Source organism: Vidua chalybeata, chromosome 7 (genome assembly GCF_026979565.1).
Source record: "Vidua chalybeata isolate OUT-0048 chromosome 7, bVidCha1 merged haplotype, whole genome shotgun sequence".
In the NCBI taxonomy this organism is placed as follows: Eukaryota; Metazoa; Chordata; class Aves; order Passeriformes; family Viduidae; genus Vidua; species Vidua chalybeata.
In genome coordinates, this window is record NC_071536.1 from 4,795,409 (window position 1) to 4,816,061 (window position 20,653).

Here is a 20,653-nt window from a genome sequence, read left to right on the forward strand (position 1 = left end):
ACAACAGGTGCTGTGCTTTTCCACAGTGTAGGTGCTTGTTTATGAACCCTATGGGAGTTTTCTCTGTAAAGGGATCCCATTAATATTTGTGCAGCGTGTTCTCCACTGGACATGGAGACTTCAGGGGAAAAGCAAAAATACAGAGTGGAGACAGAAAAGTCAGTTGCTGCCATTTACCACAATAAAAGTAACAATACCAGTGCAGGTAGAGCTTGTTAAAGAAAAGCCTGAATTTTATGGGACTAATCCTACATTGGAAAGCTGTTTGGTGATAGATCCCTAGGTGAATTCATCTGACATGAGTGAAATCATATAGTTTGTTAGCAGTGGAGGAATTGACCCTTAGATTTCTCCATGCCATAATGCTTCTACAGAGGAAGAGAAAATGAGCACTAGCTATTTCTATAACACATTTTCTTCTTTTATGGGAAGTTTTACCTTTTTTTGCAATATGTGTCTCTCTTGCCATTAGGGAAGGAGATCCTGGGAAGTGTGAGACTCTCTTAGGTAATTAACTTTCAAATCAATAGAAGAGATCTGAAGGCTAGCACAGGGCGGGTAGGAAATGCAAAATTATTTTTATCTAACAAAGAAGCGTGAATGAATGAATGAACATGTGACAATAGGAATGGTCAGACAAGGACAGGGAAAGCATTATGGCCTGATAAAGGCAGAACAATCCATCACAACAATAGTACCTTTAATTCCCCTTAACGCTGTGTTGCAGTGTTTGAATTACAGTTTGATTTTGTTATCTATGCATACATAGAACTAAGGAGTTTAGCTGCCTAGAAAAACAACACACAGGCCTGTCTCACCTAAGCCATGCAAAGAACAGCCTGGGACTCTTACCACAGAGTAAACCTGGAATTTCCTGGCCCTTAGGGCTGGTTATGTCTAGAAGCAACTCTATGGCATCTCTAGCATTTTTGCAGGAGTGAGTTTTTTAGGCAGAGGATGAGTTTACAAGCACCTTACAGAGGCTAATAAATGATTTATAGCTGTTTTGATAGTTAATCAACTATTTTAGGTTGTTAGGTAAGTGAAGAGGCTGCTTAAAACTATGGCTTGTAACTATCTAAGTATTTTTATTTTGTTTGTGTTTATTTGTGCTTCAGTATCAGTGTGTTGCAGGTATCCTAACACTGAATGATGATTTATTAACCAGAGAGAAACCATCTGTAAATGCAGGCTTTGTGCAAAGTGTGACATTTCTTCTCTTATTTCTGCTTTCCTTCTCCTACTGAGAGGGGTCAGCTGGCATAGCTGATGGGGAAGAAGCAGGGTTTCTCTTCTGTATGACACTGAGCTTAGAGCTGAGAGGAGGACTTCATTTTTCTTGTTTCTTCAGTAACTTAATCCTTTGTGGTTTTACTGTTTCTGAAATAATAAAGTCAGCCTGGAGTCAAAGGAAAACCCTTCTCAATTCTCAGGAAAACACAAGGATGAAGTAACCTTGGTCTTTCCCAAACTAGTGAGCAAACATTTTCTGCTGGTGACTTTCCCTGGCTGGGAAAGCAGAAGCATTTTCCACAAATAAAACTCTACTCTGGAAATGACAAGGAAGGTGCTCTGCCCAGAGTGCATAATCCAGATCTGGGATGATCTTAGCCAAGGGCCAAGATAATTAGCCAAGAGAAGACAGCCCAGGAGACAAAACATTGGTTTTCTGTGTGCAATTTGCCAAAGCTAAATTAATTCTAATGTTCCAGTGGGAATCTGCCTTTTCTTAACCTAGATTTCATTACAAAACCTATGAAAATTATGGAAGCCTCCAAACTGGCACTGTGTGTGCAAAACAATGCTACTATTCAGGAGCAGAAATGTACTCCAGTGTCCCAGTTGTAATGGGGAGGGTTTTTGTGGGTTCTTTCCTTCCTTATCTTGCCTGGAAAAGGAAAACATGTGCCTTCACTAATGTGGAGAATCAAGTGAATGGGCCAAAGTTGTGCCCTGCAGAGAGGTTTTTTTTTGGTCAAATTTTTTTCTGTTGTATGTTTAGAATATTTTAGACATAAGGAATAACAGGAATGATTTATGCCACAAATTGTTTCATAGTTTTTTTCTTTTCAAATCTCTTGCCTCGCAGTCTAAAAATCTTAAGAAATACATACAGGAAGATCTGTGAGGAGTAGTATAATTCCTCCAATGGCCGTGTCAACCTTAGGGCCAATACATTTATTATCATTTAAGTCTGACATACAGATCTCATTGTGAGACCTGCTCCTCTCATGAGTGCTTGTTATGCTCCTGAGTGTGTATGTTGACTTCCACAGGACTGTTTCTGTCTTAATTTTGCAGAGCTGCTCTTTAATGGGTTTCAATCTCTCCTTATTACAGAACAGATTTTCCCTTAGTGGGGAAAACCTGGTGAAATACAGAAGGATGTGAGGGCAGAATCTGGACCAGTTCATACTGAGAGCAAGGAAAGTTATTTTTTCTCTTTAAACAAGCAAGCCAATATAGATACACTATTTGGAGGGAGTTTGGTTTTAATTCTCAGTATATTTGACCTTCAAAAGGACACAAAACAATGCAATTCAGAGGTGTGCTGCCTACAAGCTCAGCTCCTGGTTGTGTCTGTACAGCTGAGAAAAGTGAAAACAATGAAACAGACACTTTTGAGTTCCCAGTGAGAAAAAAGGAAACTGGCAGCCTTTTCTTGCTTTATTGTTAAATATCTCTATTTAAATGCAAATCATCATCTGACACTGCCAAACAAAGTCATGTACCAGGCAGCAGGCATGCAAGTTAAAAAATTTTAAAATGATGTTTTGAAGATGCTGAATTACTTTTATTTCCAGGAGGAATAGAGGTGGCTGAATAAATTTTTGGCTGCATACCGAGGATCTGCTCAGCACCTAGGCACCTCAGATATGAAGATTTGTGTTTTAAGTACAGCTTTTACAGAGGTGTGGGCAGACTCTCTAGTTAGGGATCACTTGGATGTGTGATGAAGTTTCTTCTGTGTTATTCCCCAGCACGTATTACAGTGGAAAGCCCAGTGTTTACAGAGTGCTATAGAAGTGGGTGGAATCCAGGGACAAAAAGGGGAAGGAGCAGTCAAATTGCTGCCTCGGGAATGTGTGGTTCCAAGTGACCTTGTGGTGCTGGATGCAGCTTCCAGCTTCTTCCCTGAGCTCCAGACCTCTGAGCCTAGAGAGGCAAGACACTGGACCTCAAGGAAGGATTGGGGTAGAGGAGAGTCTTGCACGAGGAGCCCACGTTGTGGGTGGGTTGTGGCTCCTGAGCTGCCCCAGCAGGGATGCTCCAGCTCAGGGGAGGGAAGGTTCTCTGAGTGTGCATCCATCCTGCTCCTCCTGCTGATCAGGAGCAGCTAGTCAATAAAACCCACCTCCAGGGGAGCATTTCTATTCAGTTCAGCAAGTCCCAAAATCAGCTAACAACCTGTATCTTATCAAGCCTCATCTGCTAAAATTCTTCCTTTAATTTGCTGTTTACCACACCATTTTAAACTTTAATTCTTTTAAATCAGTGTGGCTATATTTGCTTTCTGTGCAGGGTTCCAGTAGTCTCTTAATAATCATAATAATCGTTATTACTGATTAAAGTTGCATTATTCATGCCAGATGGGGTGCCCTCCCTGTCAGCCAGAATGAGTTTGCATTTATGTAGTTATAGTACATTTGTGATCTAAATAAACAGATGGTAGAAGGTGACAGAGAATTATGTGCTGGTGATATCAGCAACAATGTTTCCCAAGTATAATTGCTTTAAATGAGCATGAATGCAACAAGGAGCTGGTAGTTTTAACAAGGTAGTTGGCATTCAGTGTGGTAATTACCAGGCAGCATCATCAATAGCACCAGGAATGCCAAGGGAGGAATTCTGGCTTTGAAAAATTAGTGACAGAGAATCCGACTTCACACGACCATCAGGGTGGGTTTGCTCAGCTCTGTAACATCTCACAGGTGTGAGCACACTGCTAGCAGAGGAGCAGAGTTTGTCTTTAGGGTGATCCAACCTCAGCTGAGAGACATTTTGCACTTTCTCCAACGCTGTCTCCCATCAGGGCATGTGGCAAGTATTTGATTTAGTGTAATGGAGCAGTGTTAGCAGCAGCAGCTGTTAATACACGACTGAAAGGATTGAACCTGGATCAGGTTCAAAGGGGAAATTCACTTAACAGAATCTCAGCAGTACTCAGTGATGTATAAAAGTTTAATCAAACACAAGGTTGGGTTCCTGCGATCAAAAGCGCAGCGATAAGGACTGTGCATAGTCTACCACAAGATTTACACTGGGTGTCTCGGCTCATCCCATCAGCTCTGGCTTTGTGAAGGGCTGGCCTGCCTGCCCCTCAGGCACTGCACTGCTGGGAGTGTGCCTGCACTTTGGCCATGTCCAGATGGCAGCCATGGAATGGGGTCTCCCTTTCCTCGCAGCCCAGACTGGTGTGGGACTGTCCGAGCGCTCTCTCCTCTGCTGTTGAAGTGCAGCCAGAGGAGAACATTCCAGCTCTTCTCATTGCTTGCCAGCCCCTCTCACCTGGGTCAGTGTTTTACCATGACATGGACATGTGAACTGAACTCCCACCTCAGTCCAAGTGGATTTCAGTCACTAATTACTAGGTAGTTTATAAAAACCTACCATTGTTAATGCTGCTTCTTACAGCTGTATTTAACAGTGAAAGCGCCTGCAGTTCTTTTTCTTCAGGGACTAAACCTATCAGTGTAGGCACACAGTGTGTGGTGATTGGCAGTGGGGCTGTGCTGTGGCACACAGGCTGTGGTGATTGGCAGTGGGGCTGTGCTGTGGCACACAGGCTGTGGTGATTGGCAGTGGGGCTGTGCTGTGGCACACAGGCTGTGGTGATTGGCAGTGGGGCTGCAGCCCAGCCTCATCCCCCATGGGCACAGCTGTGAGAAGCAGGTGAGCAGCATTGACAGCAATGAGCCATGGAGTGCCCAGGTGCACTGAGCAACCACCAAAGGGAGCAGAGGGCACACAGGTGCACTGCATGAACAGGAGGGGTAGAAAAGGCTGGGCTGAAGGACAAGAAGGGCAGATGCTTGCAGCCTTGTGAAGTGCCCTGGTGTTACTCTGTATGGGCAGGTGCCTGAGCCTTCTGATGAGGTAAGGTGTTATGGGTTAAAGCTTTCTGGAATTGTATGATACTCTGTATTGTGGTTGTCCTGACATACTGGCATGTGGAAAGATGATGCAGAGCATCACATCCAAGGTCTGAAGGAACATGAGGTTCTTTCTGAAACGTAACCACAGTCAGCTAAAGAACCAGCAGTCAGAAAACAGAAGGTCCTGTAAGCTTTGCTGTCACTGGGGTTCAAGTGGTTGCACAGGGCAACCACTGGTAAGGTTTCCCTTACCACAGTATTGGATGTGCAGACCATGCAAGTTTGAGAAGATGAGGGGTAGCTTTTAAGCAAAGGCATTGAGTGGACTGTCCCATTGTTTGTAGGTACACAGTTTGTGGTAACTGGGAGTGGGGCTGCAGCTGGGCCTTGTCCCTAATAGGCTACAGCTGTGCAGGACAGGTGAATGATATTGAAGGTAACGAGTGCCCAGGTGCACTGAGCAACCACCAAAGGGAGCAGAGGGCACACAGGTGCACTGCATGAACAGGAGGGGTAGAAAAGGCTGGGCTGAAGGACAAGAAGGGCAGATGCTTGCAGCCTTCTGAAGAGGTAAGGTTGTTACTGTGTATGGGTTGAAGCTTTCTGAAATTGTATGATGCTATTCTGTGTATTGTGGTTGTCCCACCTGTACCGTGCTGTGATAATTGTTCAGATGAAATTGGACAGGTAGCTATATAGCCTTTCTAGTACAGCCATCTCTTCTCCTGTGAAGGAATGAGTAGGTCTTACATAGGCTGTGGAAAGCAGTAGTGATAACACTCAGTGATGATATTGTTCCTCAGTCCTCTGGACTTGCTCATACTTATTTTTGTTTTAAAATGTCTGGGTCATTATGCATAGCAAAAAGGTATTTAGGGTGTAAAGCATTTAGATAAGTACTTGTATTTCATATAAGTTTGACACCAGGTCTGGTTATTTAGTTAGGCCTTTTTTTATAGGCTCTGTTTCAACCTTGCTAAAGTATAAAAACCTTCCAAAGACAAGATGGACTCTCATCTTTTGTGGTTGCTGGATGTTAAAGGAATGAAAGGAAGGCACATTTCCAATCTCTGTCTTTCTGTCTGTCCTGCAGGTGGTCGTTGCCACAAGTCCTGCACAGGACGGTGCTGGGGACCAACAGAGAATCACTGCCAGACTTGTAAGTGTGTAAGAGTGAGAAACAAAGAACTGGAAAACAATGTAGCAGAGATCCTACTTGGTTTTTTTCTTTCGGTTGTGAAGGGATACTATAAATTCTGGATTCAGTATGACTCTAAAATATACAAGGTTTTTTTTTTCCCCATATGTTTTTACCAATAGATGATTTGCTTTTTTTTCCCCCACCTGTGTGAATGATATTTTTCTTTCCTCCCTTGTGCTTTCTAAAACTCCTTATGGTAACTTGAATTTTCTTTTCACTCATGTGGCAATATGGAGTATGGCTCTTGAGAATATTGATGGTTATTGATGGCGTATTTGGAGATCTTTAATGACCACCTGATGCTGCAAAGTTCCTGATGCCAAAATACTCTGTTAATTTCAGTGGTAGCCTGGGAATATTAGTTATCTTGAAGAACTGTTTTCTTTGTAATAACTTCAGACTACATTTGAATTGTACTGAAAGAGAGAATAATAGGTTTTTTTGTGAAGGAAGTAGTAAGTGAAGGGTCACTCACAATGTTTTTCTGTCCTTGTGAATTTAGAAAGCATGAAAATGAGTTTCTTCCTTCCTGAAGGAGCTTTAAGCTCCTTCATGTAGGCACAAAAGAGCTAGAAGTACAGTCACAATATTAGCAGATTATAATAAAAGAGGAGAAAATTGAGGGCTGTTTTTTCTACATGTTTTTTTTTTCTTTTTCCTGCTTACAAGAGCGTGAAAACCAGTTGCCTTTACTGGAGTCACTCTTCCTGGGAAATGAAGTGGTTGCTGGGAGCTCCCCCACAGAACACTTCCCCAGCTTGTGCTTGTTTCCTTGGCTGAGTGGTAAATGGGAGGAAGGACTGTGACAAATGAGCCACTCCCAGGCGAGCACCCTAGCTAAGCCCTGAGCTGAGGAGAGTCAGTCCAGGCTCATCTGCCTCTTTCCTGGGACTTGGGAGGAACAGTGCAGAGATGCTGCTGCTTTTTTTTTTGGGGGGGGGGGGGGTAGGGGGTTTTTTTTGTTTATTTGTTTGGGGTTTTTTGTTTGGTTGTTTTTTTTGTTTTGTTTTGGTTTTTTGGGGGGGGGTTGGTTTTTTTTTTTCTTTTTGGGTTTTTTTTTGACTACTCGGAGTGAGAGATAGGATGGAGTTAGAACTGGCAGACAGCCTGAGGTGAATGTCTGATGAGTCTGAGCAAAAAATCCAAGCTGCCCTGCTGCCCCAGGGGACACAGCCACACACCTGCAGAGGCGCTGCTTTCCCTTTAGGAGCATCAGCTGATTCTGCTGGAGAACTGCTCACAGTTACAGCTCTGCTAAAGTTAACGTGTTCTTGTATCACTGCTTTATCTGCAGGCATGGTTAAAAACCCCTCAGGACATACTGTAGGACTAAGGTACAGTGATGCAGAGCAGATTCTTCTTTGTCTGAATTGAGCTGGGACATCTCCTTCCTTTGCTGGCAGTCTTTGTGAGGGCACTGAGGAAGTCAGTGCTCCTTACCAGGAAAAGAAGTAAATTCTGAGTTGTGTGCTTAAGGGACTTAAATCCTAGCTGACCAAATTATTTTATATCATGATTAGAGTTAATTAATTTTTTTTTGTCTGGCCTAATGAGAAGCTTGTCTATTAAAACTAGTGACTTTGTAAGAAGCTGCATTAACCCATCAAACAAGTAGATTTATTCAGGCCTTCTGTGGTTATCTTATCCAAGAATTGTTTAAAATCTTGGCAGTTATGTTCTGTAAGGAGCCCATGATGCTGGTTCAGGCTGTTTCCAGCCTCATAGCAAGTCCAGCTGTGTACCTGCAGAGGTCCGTGTGGCAGGATCAGCTCCCATGGTCTCAGCCTCTAGAACACACTGCTCTCAGATAAGGGAACTGATTTGGTGGATTAATGTAGAATTACCAGGGAGAGAAGAGCTTATCTGCAGGGCTGTGAAGGCAGGAGCTCAGCAGGGCTGCACAGAAGGCTGGCTCCAGGAGTGACAGCTCTCTGTCCCTCCACAGTGGCTGCCCTTGCAAATCCAAACAGTGGGGACAGGCTAAGGCACAACTGTGGGGTTAAAATAATAAACTAAGAAAAGCCATAACCTATCCAAGTGTCAGGGAGATGCACAGATCACACTTTTCTACTTGAGTACTACTCCACATCCTCTTACCTCCAAGCCCACTCTGATGGTCAGGGACAGGAATTAGTTTTGCATCACAGATTTCTTCTTTGCCTCCATGACCTCGCTGCACCTTGGACAAGCAGCAGGATTGAAGGAAAAGGCTGGCAATGTGTATTTTTTCATTGGATTTTTGCACAATGTGTTTCCTTCAAACTGAGTGAAGCTAAGAGGGAGAATTTGTGTAGGGACTCAAAACATAAAAATGCAAGTGGGACTATGATTTTGCTGCCTTCATGTATGATTTTAAAAGACATGCCTGGCTTTTGGGCTCACAAATGTTGTTCGATTCAAGCTGTGTTGTGCACTTTGTGTCTACCTTAACCCCATCACCTTGGATGCACATCTTTCCAGCACATGTAGGAAAATAGTCCAGCAGTGCTACATCAATTGCCAAACCATTTTGATCCTAGAAACAATTCAGAGCTTCATTTTGATAATTTCTTTTTTTTTATTGAGGATTGAAGCAAAATATTTTAATGAGCCCCCCTCCCAAGATAAGATTTAAATTATTTTCCTGGGAAAGGATAAAAAATGAAAGATCTTAATCCGTGTCTTTCATTTCAAATTACATATGGAAAAAACCCAAATCCCTTTGTTTTTTTCATGAATATCATCTACCTAGCTGCTTCTAATGTTGCCTTCCAGCAATGTCTTTGTTGCTAACTCTGTCTGAAACATCACCTGCATCTAACTCTGTTCCAATGTCTCTCTAAATGTGACAAGAAAATTCATGTATTTAAGAAGACAATTAATTGGAAATCTAAGCCAAACTGTTCTGTTAAGAGATAGAGAAGATAAAATTCCAGGGTACTGTTTTACACAGTTAGCAATCCTTTTTATTTTTATAATTAAAATATTAGTAGATGTTAATAGGAAGAAATTGAATTTGAGATGATATAACTTGTTTCAGTGTCAGGAAAGGCTAATGTGAAAATACTTTTTAAAAAGACTCTATTTTTTTGAATTGTATTGGGCACACACTGAATAGAATGTAAACTACTTTAAATAAAATAATAACAAATGTCTTTGGAAGTCACTAATCAAATTTGAAAATCTACAGTTAAGTTGTTAAAATTTTAGGAGTTTAATGCAGAACACTTTTACTATTCAATACATTTATTAAAGTGACAGATTTTTGTTTTTCCCAGAGGAATGTAACTGAAAAGACAACTGTCTAAATTACACTACAGACCCTATTAAGGGAATGCAAAAAGACAGAAATCAAACCTGAAACATTTAGCAAATGTTAAGTGCTCCTTGACTCTGTGTGTGTACAGGAGTGTGGTCAGAGCACAACTGTATTTATACTGTCCTTGTGTAGCTGGTGTTGCTGAGAAGGTGCCAAATTAGAGCAGCAAAAAGCAAGCAGGAGCCTGGTGGGGCACACAGAAAGAGCTGAACCAGCAGCTGGGATCAATCAGGGAAACCCACACTTCTGCTTGGAGCCAGCATCTTTAATTAAAACCCTTGTACTGCTCTAATAACTTTGCATGTTGGGAACACTTTCATTGATTTCAGTTGCTTCCCATTTTTTCCTTCATGGATTGATAGTGTCCTGACACAATTAAAGATGAAGGGAAAATGTAAAGGAGACTGATAATTTGCACATGTACATGAAGTGGTCATTTCATCACGGTTTATTGCTATGAAATACTGGTAGAAGCTGACAGTCTCACCCAGAAATCCATCTCAATGCAAAGCACATTTTTTCAGGACTTTGAGGTTTGTCCTTTGGTCCTGGCCCTGACTGTGATAGTTCTGTGTAGTTGAGCCCTCCAAATTCTTGGCATCACACACAGGATCTGTAGGAATCCAGGCAGGTAGTTGTGCTGACCCTCAAAAGGTCTGCTTTGAAGCTTGGGGTCTCAGCTGGGATTAGTGAGGCTCTCCTCAGAGTTGTGTTGGGTGAAGATATGAGTACCTGGCATCTGAAATGCCATATTGTTTGACATTTTGGGCAACATTTATAATTCACTCTTTCAGATAGGTCTTAAGTTATAGCTATAAAATCAATTGATTGTATTTGGAGGAAAGAGTTTAGGGGAAAAAAGCTTGTTATCTTTTTAAACCAGTGCAGCTACGTGTGTTTTCTGTGGGGTTACCCCCTGAGAATGATTGCAGGAAGCTGAACTGGTGAGTGATGTTTATTGGCATCTGAGCAATCAGACTGTTTCAGGCCTTCAGACAATACACAGCATTGCCCTGTGGGAAAGGCAATTATTTTCTGGGGGAAAACCTTCCTTTCAAAGTGTCTTAAATATGAGTCCTTAAGATCCAGAGCCTGCTAAGCTCATTAATGTCTCTCTGTGTGTGGTGCCACTAAAGACACCTGACAGGTTCTCCACAGACCTGGGCCTTCAGTAGCAGCTATAATGAAAATATGGCATACAGTGAAGCATATGATATGTTTTGGCCTCTTCCTAGAACAACACGTTGGCATTTCTGTTGGTGTTGTTTGTTTTCCCTGAAAAATAAACAGCTGGGGAAGAACAGTGACAAACCTTTGCTGTAACTATTAATTTTGCTTCTGTAAAACCCAGTGTTCCCTAGCTTGAGCAGCGTGGTAGAGACCCTCCTCAAGCTGATGCCTAACCAGAAGCAAGCTATGCTTTTTGAAGGCATCCAGTTCAAGTATTGTGCTGAAGAGAGGACCGTGTTCCTCCAGATCAGCCCTGGTGGGAATGGCCCATCCCAAGATCAACCCCAAAACCTTGGTGTTACCAGCACCGTGCTCCAGCCAACCGAGCTGTTCCTCCACGAGGAACCAGTGGCTCTCTGGACATCATGGCCCACACCCAACAGCAGCTGGTTCTGGGCTAAATAAATCAGAGGTGAATTAGGTGGCTCACACTGATTACCCACACAGAGGGGCTTTACACCAAAACTTCCTGGGGTTTAAGAGAAATGTCAATAGCTGTGGGGCAGCAGCAAGGAGTGCATTAACAGTGGGCTCCGTGCATGGCCTCGAGGCACAGCCACAAGGCAGAGCTGGCTGTGGCCATGCCAAAACACAAGGTGCCATGGTGAAGGGGAGGCAGAGCCTTTGGGTGGTGGCCCCTTGGTTCCAGGACCAGCTGCTCCCCTGGGCAGTGGCACAGGTGAACTCAGAGGGTTTGGGTTGTAGGGTGACCTGAATGGCCTCTGTGCCCTCCAATGGGAATTGGGGCTGTCCCTCAAGTCAGGGTAAGGCTGGGCTTTGCCTCTCTGTAAGGCAGACAGCGCCCAGTCCAGTGCAAATCCTGAGCTGGTGGAAAACGAGGCACACTCACAGACTAGGGAAGGAATTTGTTCATTTTCATGAGCCAAGACTGTCACCACAGTGTGCTGGTGGCACACAGCCACAGGTGCCATTGTTTCACATCTGTCTTCATGTTTATCAATACTGTCACTTAAATAAACAAATCTTTTTAATGTTCTTTTCAGGCAGTGTTGACAGTAAGTGCCTTCACAGAATTTCCCAAATTTCTCAAATTAGATTGCACAAGCCACAAAAGCTCTTTCTTTCTCTCTGGGGCTTTTCCTCTGGTATCATCAAGATGAAAATGCTCTGAAAGTGCATTGTTTTATTCCGTAGATTACAATCACTTCTCTTTAGTTATTTACATTTTTATGTCCTAAATAAATACTGTATAAGGCAAGAACCTTCAGCATTACTGTAAGTATTTCTGGCAAGTAGTGAAGGGATTTTGGATCAGAATGCACTTATAAAGGTGTTACCTATACATTAAAATAGTAGAATTGAGCAGAAAGTTGGATGGAATTTTGATTTCTCTCGCTTCCTGAAAAGTATTTTTCATAAAGAAGTAATTAAGTGCTTTTAAATAAATAGATGTTGAAGGTTAATTGCAGAAGTGTATCACCCCAGCTTTTATCAAAAGACAGCTGACAGCACGGTAGGCAGCGGTGGCTGGTATAGTTTGGATAATACTAATTTCTTTTTCCATATAATAAAGATAAAGGTTACAGCTGAGGGAGGGAGGGGAGGTGGATGGGCCACTGGATGACCATTCTTTGCACAAGGTGAAGCCCCCAGTGGTGTGGAACAACAATCCAGCTGGTAGATTCCATTGCTTCATTCTGTGAATGAAGGCGCGATTCTGTTATTTAGAAATAGCAAGTGGTGTTTCCAAACGTGTTCCAAGGCTGCAGTCTGTTCTGTTCCCATCTGCCAAATGGATTGCCACCAAGGGCAGCATTTGGCTGTGACATTGGTGGTCTCACTCTGAATTTCTCTCGTTTACTCAGTGTTGCTGTTCTTGGTGGGGAAAACTCACATGCAACTGGTGGGCTCTTCTATTATTTTCAGGGGATCAGAGAAAAGGGTGTCATATCCTCTACAAAAACCCTAATTATTTGAAAGTAATATTCCCCATTACTTTTCAAGCCTAAGAGGGCACACTAAAAATTCTTTCTCCACAGTCCTTGAGCAACATGTGTGCTCCGAAAGAGGGGATCATGCAGGCATTCTGGATACAGGTATTGTGCAGGCATTGTGGATACAGATGTCCTGCATGCAGGCGTCCTGCAAATGTTCTGGATGCAGATGTTCTGGATGCAGGCGTCCTGCAGGTGTTCTGGATGCAGATGTTCTGGATGCAGGTGTCCTGCAGGCGTTCTGGATACAGATGTTCTGGATGCAGGTGTCCTGCAGGCGTTCTGGATACAGATGTTCTGGATGCAGGTGTCCTGCAGGCGTTCTGGATGCAGATGTTCTGGATGCAGGTGTCCTGCAGGCGTTCTGGATACAGATGTTCTGGATGCAGGTGTCCTGCAGGCGTTCTGGATCCGAGCACCAGCACCACCGTGGCAGTTCCCTCCCTTCCTGGGGGTTTTCCCAGCGCGCCGTGGGCGTGTTGCTCGGGGAGCAGCCGGAGAGCTCTGTGCCTGGCCCCGTGTGTGACGCTGTCCCTTTTCCTGCCCGTGCAGTGACCAAGACCGTGTGTGCGGAGCAGTGTGACGGCCGCTGCTACGGGCCCTACGTCAGCGACTGCTGCCACCGCGAGTGCGCCGGGGGCTGCTACGGACCCAAGGACACCGACTGCTTTGTACGTGCCATTCTCCTTATTCTTCCTGCCAGGCACTCTGCTGGTTCTTAATGCTTTGATCCATGAAATTCGCTATTTTGTCTCTTCTGATGTACTGCATGCACACTCACAGATTCAGGATGCATTTAGGATTTTTCATGTTCCGTTAACATCATTTATCTACTTAGTATTACCCATTAACAGATCTATGAGATTTGTAAATACAGATTGGGAACCATTAATATGCTTATCTCTGTGATTTTTATCTTTTTCTTTTCCAAAATTAGCTTTTAGAGGTGATAGCAGATTTTTAAAAATATTTGTCGTTATATTTGAACATGGTTTTTATTAATGCTCTATGTGCTTTTCATATGAAAGTCAAGAATACAATTTAGATTCTCTGTGCAAGGTGTTCCCTGTTTCTGCCAGACTTAATTTAAATTCAGGTTTTTTAGTGGACATGCTTCTTTGTGGAGATGGAAGGAAAGTGGTTCCCAAAACCCTCTCCCTCAAATGCAGGTTACTACATGTGTGCTTCAGATGGAAAGAAATGGCTTTTTCTTTAAAAAAATAGACAATCTAAATGTCTAGGCCTTTAGAAAATCTGTCTTGTTTCTAATCCATTATTTCTAAGAGTTTTAGCAGCCTTAGAGCCCAAAACTGATCTAAAAAAAAAATGTGTCGCTCATCACACTGAGTCAATGAGACAAGTTTTGCTAATGGTTTCAGGGGAAGCAAACCTAGGTCTAAAGAAGCCTAGACTTAGAACCTGCATAGAGAGGTGAGTTTTCAAAGGCACCCACGTGTTCAAAGAGACAAATACCTGTGAAGTTGACTGCCAGGTGGGGTTGGGATGAAGGTGTGGAAAATTGCATATATTTTGAAACTGTGGGCAAGTGACTCATAATGAAGTGGCAAAAATGCATCTTTCCTTGGCTGGCCCTGGCTGCTTGATAGTGATAGCTTTTGTGCTTTAAAACCACATTCTAAATGCTGTTCTTTGGCTGCTGATGAAATGTAGTGGTGGCCTGACAGCCAACAACAGGATTTACTGAAGCTGTTCTCTGTGGCTTTTCACAAGTAGATGCTCAGCACACGTGGTACGGGCGATCCAACAGTCCCTGGAAGTTCTCTGTTGGCTTTGAGCTACAGAGACAGGAAAATACCAGTTTTTCTTGTGTCATGTACTATATAAATAGGTAAAGGGAAGAGGAAAAATGCAGTCATTGTTCCCAAATGAGCGTTGAGGAACATCCTCACAGCTGATCTGTTGGTGTAGCCATTTTCAAAGGTTAAGGGCTATTACTGATAAGTAAAACTTTACAAAAGGAAGGCTTTGTAAAATCATGGCTCAGGCCTGTTACTTCAGCTAAGTTAAGTAGAAAAGAACTGTGGGAAAGAGACTCAGCTGAATTAAGGGTAGAAAAACAAGTTATATAATTACATGTTCACATTGTGGTATATGTTGGTTGGTTGGATTTGTTATGATTTAAAACTATGTAACTGATAAAGGCCTAACTGCTTAAAAAGGTCTGGTTTTTGCAATAATGGGCTCTCTTTTGCACCTGCCTGGGGAGTCTGCATCACTTTGGACTCTCACCCACAAAGGACAAATTATTGGCAGCACAAGTTGGTACTGCTGCAGCCTTAAAGTTAGACTTTCTGAATTGTGGCAGCTGTGGAAATACATATGCTAAAAATCAACTGGTATGTTTTTTTCTGGTGCAGCAGAGAGGCATCCAGGGTTTATTCTCATTCCCTTCTGGCCCCAGAGCAATGTAAAAGAAATGCAGCAGGGGTCTGGCAATTTTCAGGCCTAGTCATTACTTGCTTAGACACAGTGGGTGAAAAGTGTAACCCTTTAGGCTGTAGACAACTGTGCTTAGCTTTCAGCTGAGACACATAACTTTGGTTTTTCCCTGTGTATTTCCTGTGCTTTTATTCACAAATTAGCAGCATTTAGCACAAAGTGCTAGAAATTTGCATATATTATCAAAGCAATTACAAATGTATATAAAACATTTCAGTCATAAATTAAAAGTTTCCAGATCTTCTAGATGAATTTTTCCTGAGAATTGCTATGTCTCCAAGGAGTATTGGTGTGCTTTGCTTTATGCATTTGCTAAACTGTTATCAGAGAATTGTCATGTACATGATGGAGTACCTTTGAAGTCAACATGTAAGAAATGGGTTGAGGAAACAAACTAAATTAGTATTTATTAATAAGCAAAAGTACAGCTTATGAAGCATTACAAATCCTTTAGAGCATTATGGGATCTTGCAGCAGCATCCTGTTCTAAATACGGTTTTAATATCTGTAGATAAAATTCATCCATCCTCCTCCATCTGCTGCCATGCACTCATTTGCATATTCAGTTCTAAAAGCAAGACAGTAATCATCATCTGACATAAATGCCAGCAAACATGCTAAGGCAAAGTTTTACTGATGCTTTTGTCTCAGATTCAAAGTGGGTCTAGAACTTGAAATGCATAGGAGGGCCTGGCTGACTGCCTGGTGGAACTAGAAAAGTGACACAACCCTTTTCCTCAAGTGGACTTGCCATCCAGTTCTGAGTAAAGTGTTTATCTTTGTAAGGGGAAAAAAAGTCTGTTTCTATAAAAAAAAAAACTGGCAGGTTTTATAATAGACATTTTAAAGGACCAGACAAGGCAGGATCAGCAGTTTTGCTTAGCACATGCTCCATGTAGGACGGTGCTTTTATCAGGGATCTCCCTGCTTTTTCCTTTCAGCAGCAGATTTTTGTCCTTGGATACATGATTAGCCTCTCCTTTCTGAAATCTTCTGGCATGACAGGTCCCAAGGTCCAGCTGGTCCTGATCCAAATAGAGATAAGGACTGCTAGTAAAATCAGCAGAAGAGGGGAGTCTTTTGCTCTTTTCTCTCTGAGAAAAGTCTCAGCTCAGGAGGCAAGGAGACAGGACACATATTTTATTGTTATACTTGTTGACTCTTTAAAGACACAGCACCATCTGTATTTTAACAACCTGGAAAAAAAAAAACAGAAGGATTCACTCCTAGACTAACGCTTCTAAAGCAGCCTGGATTACAGGTTAGTGAGGAAGCAATACCCAGTAACAGTGGCTGCTCAGACTGCTAGAGAGATCCAAGCCAGGCTACAGCTTTCACATTCATACAGATTTTTCATTCATGGTATGCTCTGTGAAAATTACTCCAACAGTTTTCTTATGATCTGTAGTTAAAACCATAGACATGATGGTTTTAACTGATAAGGAATGTCAAAATCGGTGGGGCTTTCTACTCCTAATTACCAGCCTTGCATGGTCAATTGTTTTCCCTGCATCCCATTACTTTTGTTATCCACACACTCGCCTCTTCATTTGTCAGGGCCCAGTCCTCTGTCAGCTGTTGGTGGCAGAGCCTGAATGCTAAGTGGGACAAAGTCCTGTTTTCCTCTCTCAGCATGTGAAGCAACTGACCTTGTTAAACTTGCCACTTAGGGAAACGGCCCCCTCCTGTGCTAGCTTAAAAGCAGTTCTTATCCCTCTTGCCTCCTAATTGGGAATTACAGTTTCAGCTGGATGATGTACTCATGCTGTAAGAAGTATAAAGGGTTGGACCTCTGAAAAAGTCATTAGCATTTGCTTAGACGATGATAAATAGCTGCTCACTCTTGGCAGTTTTAGAATGCCCTATCAAGTTGAGAATTAGTTGATTGTGAGTAGTTATGAAACAAATTACGGCGTTGTTTTGGTTTTGTAGGAAGTGTTGTAACAGGCAACTGTTGCTAATTAAAGGGGCTCACCAGACTCCCCAGTTAAAAAAGTCACATATATGCCAAGATGCTAGCAAAAATCCAAGTAGCCAAAATGAATGTTAGAGAGCTCTGTATCACATTCCTCACTGTCACAGCAAGTCTGAACAATCAAGGCCGTCTTTTACACCAAAGAAAACACAAAACCCTAAAGCAGCTGTATGATTTAATTCCACATTATTTTTTCTCCCTTGTTTTGCAGGCCTGTATGAATTTCAATGACAGTGGTGCTTGTGTCACACAGTGCCCCCAAACCTTTGTGTACAACCCCACCACCTTCCAGCTGGAGCACAATCACAACGCCAAGTACACCTACGGGGCTTTCTGCGTCAAGAAGTGCCCACGTGAGTGCTCTGTTACCTGCCCTGCTATCTGCCTTCTCCTGCAGTCATGGGGAGCTGCAGTTGCATTTCAGGAGCCTTAAAAACAGGCAGAGAATGAGAGCTGGGTGCAGAGCACAATCTCTCCAATCACTCCACATGTGCTTGCAGCCTGTAATAACTCAGGTGATAGGTAAAGGCAGTCGCATTCTGTGCTGCTGGCAGTTCCCAAGGATCCTAGAGTGATTTTCCTAAAGAAAGGTGGTTTCTGTTTTCGTGGTCAACTGCTTGTTGCACTCATGTTTTAGATCAGTATTTGTAAATATTGTGGAAATAAGTAGTTAAAACAGTGGGATTGTAAACAAGTATGAATTTTTGTTTCAGAAAAATAACAGTCTGCCACCTGCACCTGGAACCAAATGCTTTCATGATATTGATGCCCCCACCTTGGAGTAATGATGATTTGACAGAGTAGTTCTGTCCCAATGAGAAATAAACTTGTAATACTGACAGGAATGCAGTCTTAAAACTCCAGAGTAAAATTAGAGGGGAAGAGGGAGTTAAAAAAAGAAGAATCCCATGCATGTAAAACCCACATGCTTCTGAGATACCAGCCAGATGATGACAAGAAACAGAAAAAATTATAGGGTCATCACTTACACAGTCTTTGAATCTGCTGGTTTAATTGGAAAGAATAATAAAGGAGATAGTATTCTTGCTCTCCCTTTCATTCCATGAAGGTTTGCAGTTGTGCATTAATTACTTTATCCATAAATTACATGTAAGAAAGATGGGTGATCTATATTAAATGGAGCCATAATTCAACCCAACCCAAAATCCCAATTTTGAATCTCTGTGGAGGACTGACAGCAGCCAGGGGCTGTGACTACCAGGGCCTAGTTCTGCCTGTAATAGTGGTGGGTTTGCTGAAGCAAGATTGGTTTGTTAAGAACCTCCTATCATGCACTACAAGAGATAAAATTATTTGCCCAAATACTTCATTGAACACTTACCTTTTTTTTTCCTTTCTTATCAGGATTAAGCATTTAGTTAAGTAGGGACAGTCTATATTCCCTTTGGCTGTTGTTTTTTACAGGGAAAAAATTGAAATACTTGTCACTGTCCTGTGCACTGTTTTATCCCAGATGTATATTGTGTGCATTAAAAAGACAGGACAGGCCATTTTGCTTTATTTCTGTCCAATTACTCTAAATTTTTTTTCCCCCTGCAAGTAATAATAAAGCCAAATAGGGGAGAAAGAGGGATCAGGCCTGAGAACTCCTGGATTTTTATAAGTTTCTGATAATGTGCCTGTTTTGCTTATACACTTCTGAAAACACAGAACTTTGAACTTAAATGTCACTAGGAAAGTGCTAAGGTTAACAATAGGTATTGATACAGAGTTCAAAAATGTGTTCCAACTTTTATTCACTTGCTGCCAATATCTCCTTTCTCTTTCCAGACAACTTTGTGGTAGATTCCAGCTCTTGTGTCCGTGCATGTCCGAGCTCCAAGATGGAGGTTGAAGAAAATGGCATTAAGATGTGCAAGCCCTGCACTGACATTTGTCCTAAAGGTAGGCAGTGGTTCAATATAAATTTACTTGAAAGTAGTCTCCACAGGGTGTTATTTTGGCATGAATTGCCCTTCATGAGTGTGTTGTAGAATATGAATAGCCTTTGAATACCCGCAAAAGTTTGAGCTATGTAGGTTGTGTGTCAAGCACATACAATAGAGTGAAAATTTATTAAGTTGTAATGGCAATATAATCAAACCAATTACTTTTTATTAGATACAAATGAAGGGGATTTCTCTGTTGGTTTTAGAGAAATCTGAAAGATTTCTTTATTGTGCCATTTTAATGGCAAGTATTTCCTGGAGGTGTTTTAGCATTGTCCTTTTGTCATTCCAAAGGGGGCCATACAAAAACAAAACCCTGACTTCAGTGTCTGGGATGTCTCACATTTGTCAATACAACATTAGATTTCCATTTCCCTGCTCTGTCTCTGCTTTCCCAGAATCTTCTACCTCCTTTCTCAGTGTCTCAAACACAGACCAGTGTTGGTTCTGTTGAGAAGACTGAAATCTGTAGGTTACTTTGCTGTTCTAGACTCCAGCAAGGAAACTTTCTGCTCTCTGCTTGAAGCTCTGTGGAGCAAAACATCATAGGCTTTCCTACATGGGCCTATGCCACTTCTCAGTCCTAATGGAAGCCACATCTGGCTTAATTGTGATAAATAATTTTTGTTGTTGTTGAATAGATAGTTTTATACATGAAAACACAGGTATGAAATTCCTTAATTTCTCAGGAGGAAAGCTATCACGTGTTTATAAAAGCTTCTGCTGGTAGTTTCCATTAGAAGAGCCCAGTCAGGAAGACAGAATACATTACATGGTTGAAGTCATGAGGGATTTGTTCCTGGATGCATCCTGTGTCCCAGAAAATGCTGCTAAATTACATAGGCTAAACAGAGAAGTTTCCTCACTGGTTGCCTGTTTCTCCAGGTACCAGGAACTTGCTGATTGAACTGATAAATAACAAGTGCTTTATACAACCTTTTAAAGAGCCATATGGCATGGATGGTTAAGTCCACAAATCCACCAGAGAAAGGGACCTCTGTGATGCCTTATGAAGGCTGGCCTAGAACAGAGGCCAGACAGAGTTACAGAATAAAGTAGGGATTTATTAAAAGGATCTCCTCAATGGATCCACCTTGGGCAGCACAAGAGCCCAGCCAGGCCCACACCCAAGATGAACCAAAATGGTCACAAAATGGAGACCGGTCACGGGGTCTCTCACTTTTATAAGTTCTGCTCCGTTTGCATATTGGAGTTAATTGTCCAATTATGGCTTTAGATTATGAAGTCGCATTCTCCTTGGTTTTCTCTCTCCAGTCCACACTGTTTGTGCTCTTGGGCCTGAGATTTGGATCATTTGTCCTTGGTCCCCAGCTAGAGAAGGAATTGCTTTGTCTCCCTGCTCTGTGAAGAGAGCTTACCAACCCCTAAAATGTCAGAACTACACACTAAATCAGTACAGAATCTGAAAAATATAAAAGCTAAAACCTGAGGTATCATTTCCCCCCAGCAATGTTAGAGCCCCTCAGTT

General features: G+C 42.3%; 1 protein-coding gene across 2 annotated transcripts in view; it reads left to right on the plus strand.

Moving 5' to 3' along the window:
* ERBB4 (erb-b2 receptor tyrosine kinase 4) overlaps nucleotides 1–20,653 on the plus strand; it is a 581,304-nt gene that overhangs the window by 400,866 nt on the left and 159,785 nt on the right. For both annotated transcript variants that reach the window (XM_053947445.1, XM_053947444.1), the window contains exons 5-8: nucleotides 6,190–6,255; nucleotides 13,333–13,451; nucleotides 17,427–17,568; nucleotides 19,007–19,120. In XM_053947445.1, coding sequence (XP_053803420.1) covers nucleotides 6,190–6,255; nucleotides 13,333–13,451; nucleotides 17,427–17,568; nucleotides 19,007–19,120 — 441 coding nt within the window. The remainder of the gene's footprint in view (nucleotides 1–6,189; nucleotides 6,256–13,332; nucleotides 13,452–17,426; nucleotides 17,569–19,006; nucleotides 19,121–20,653) is intronic.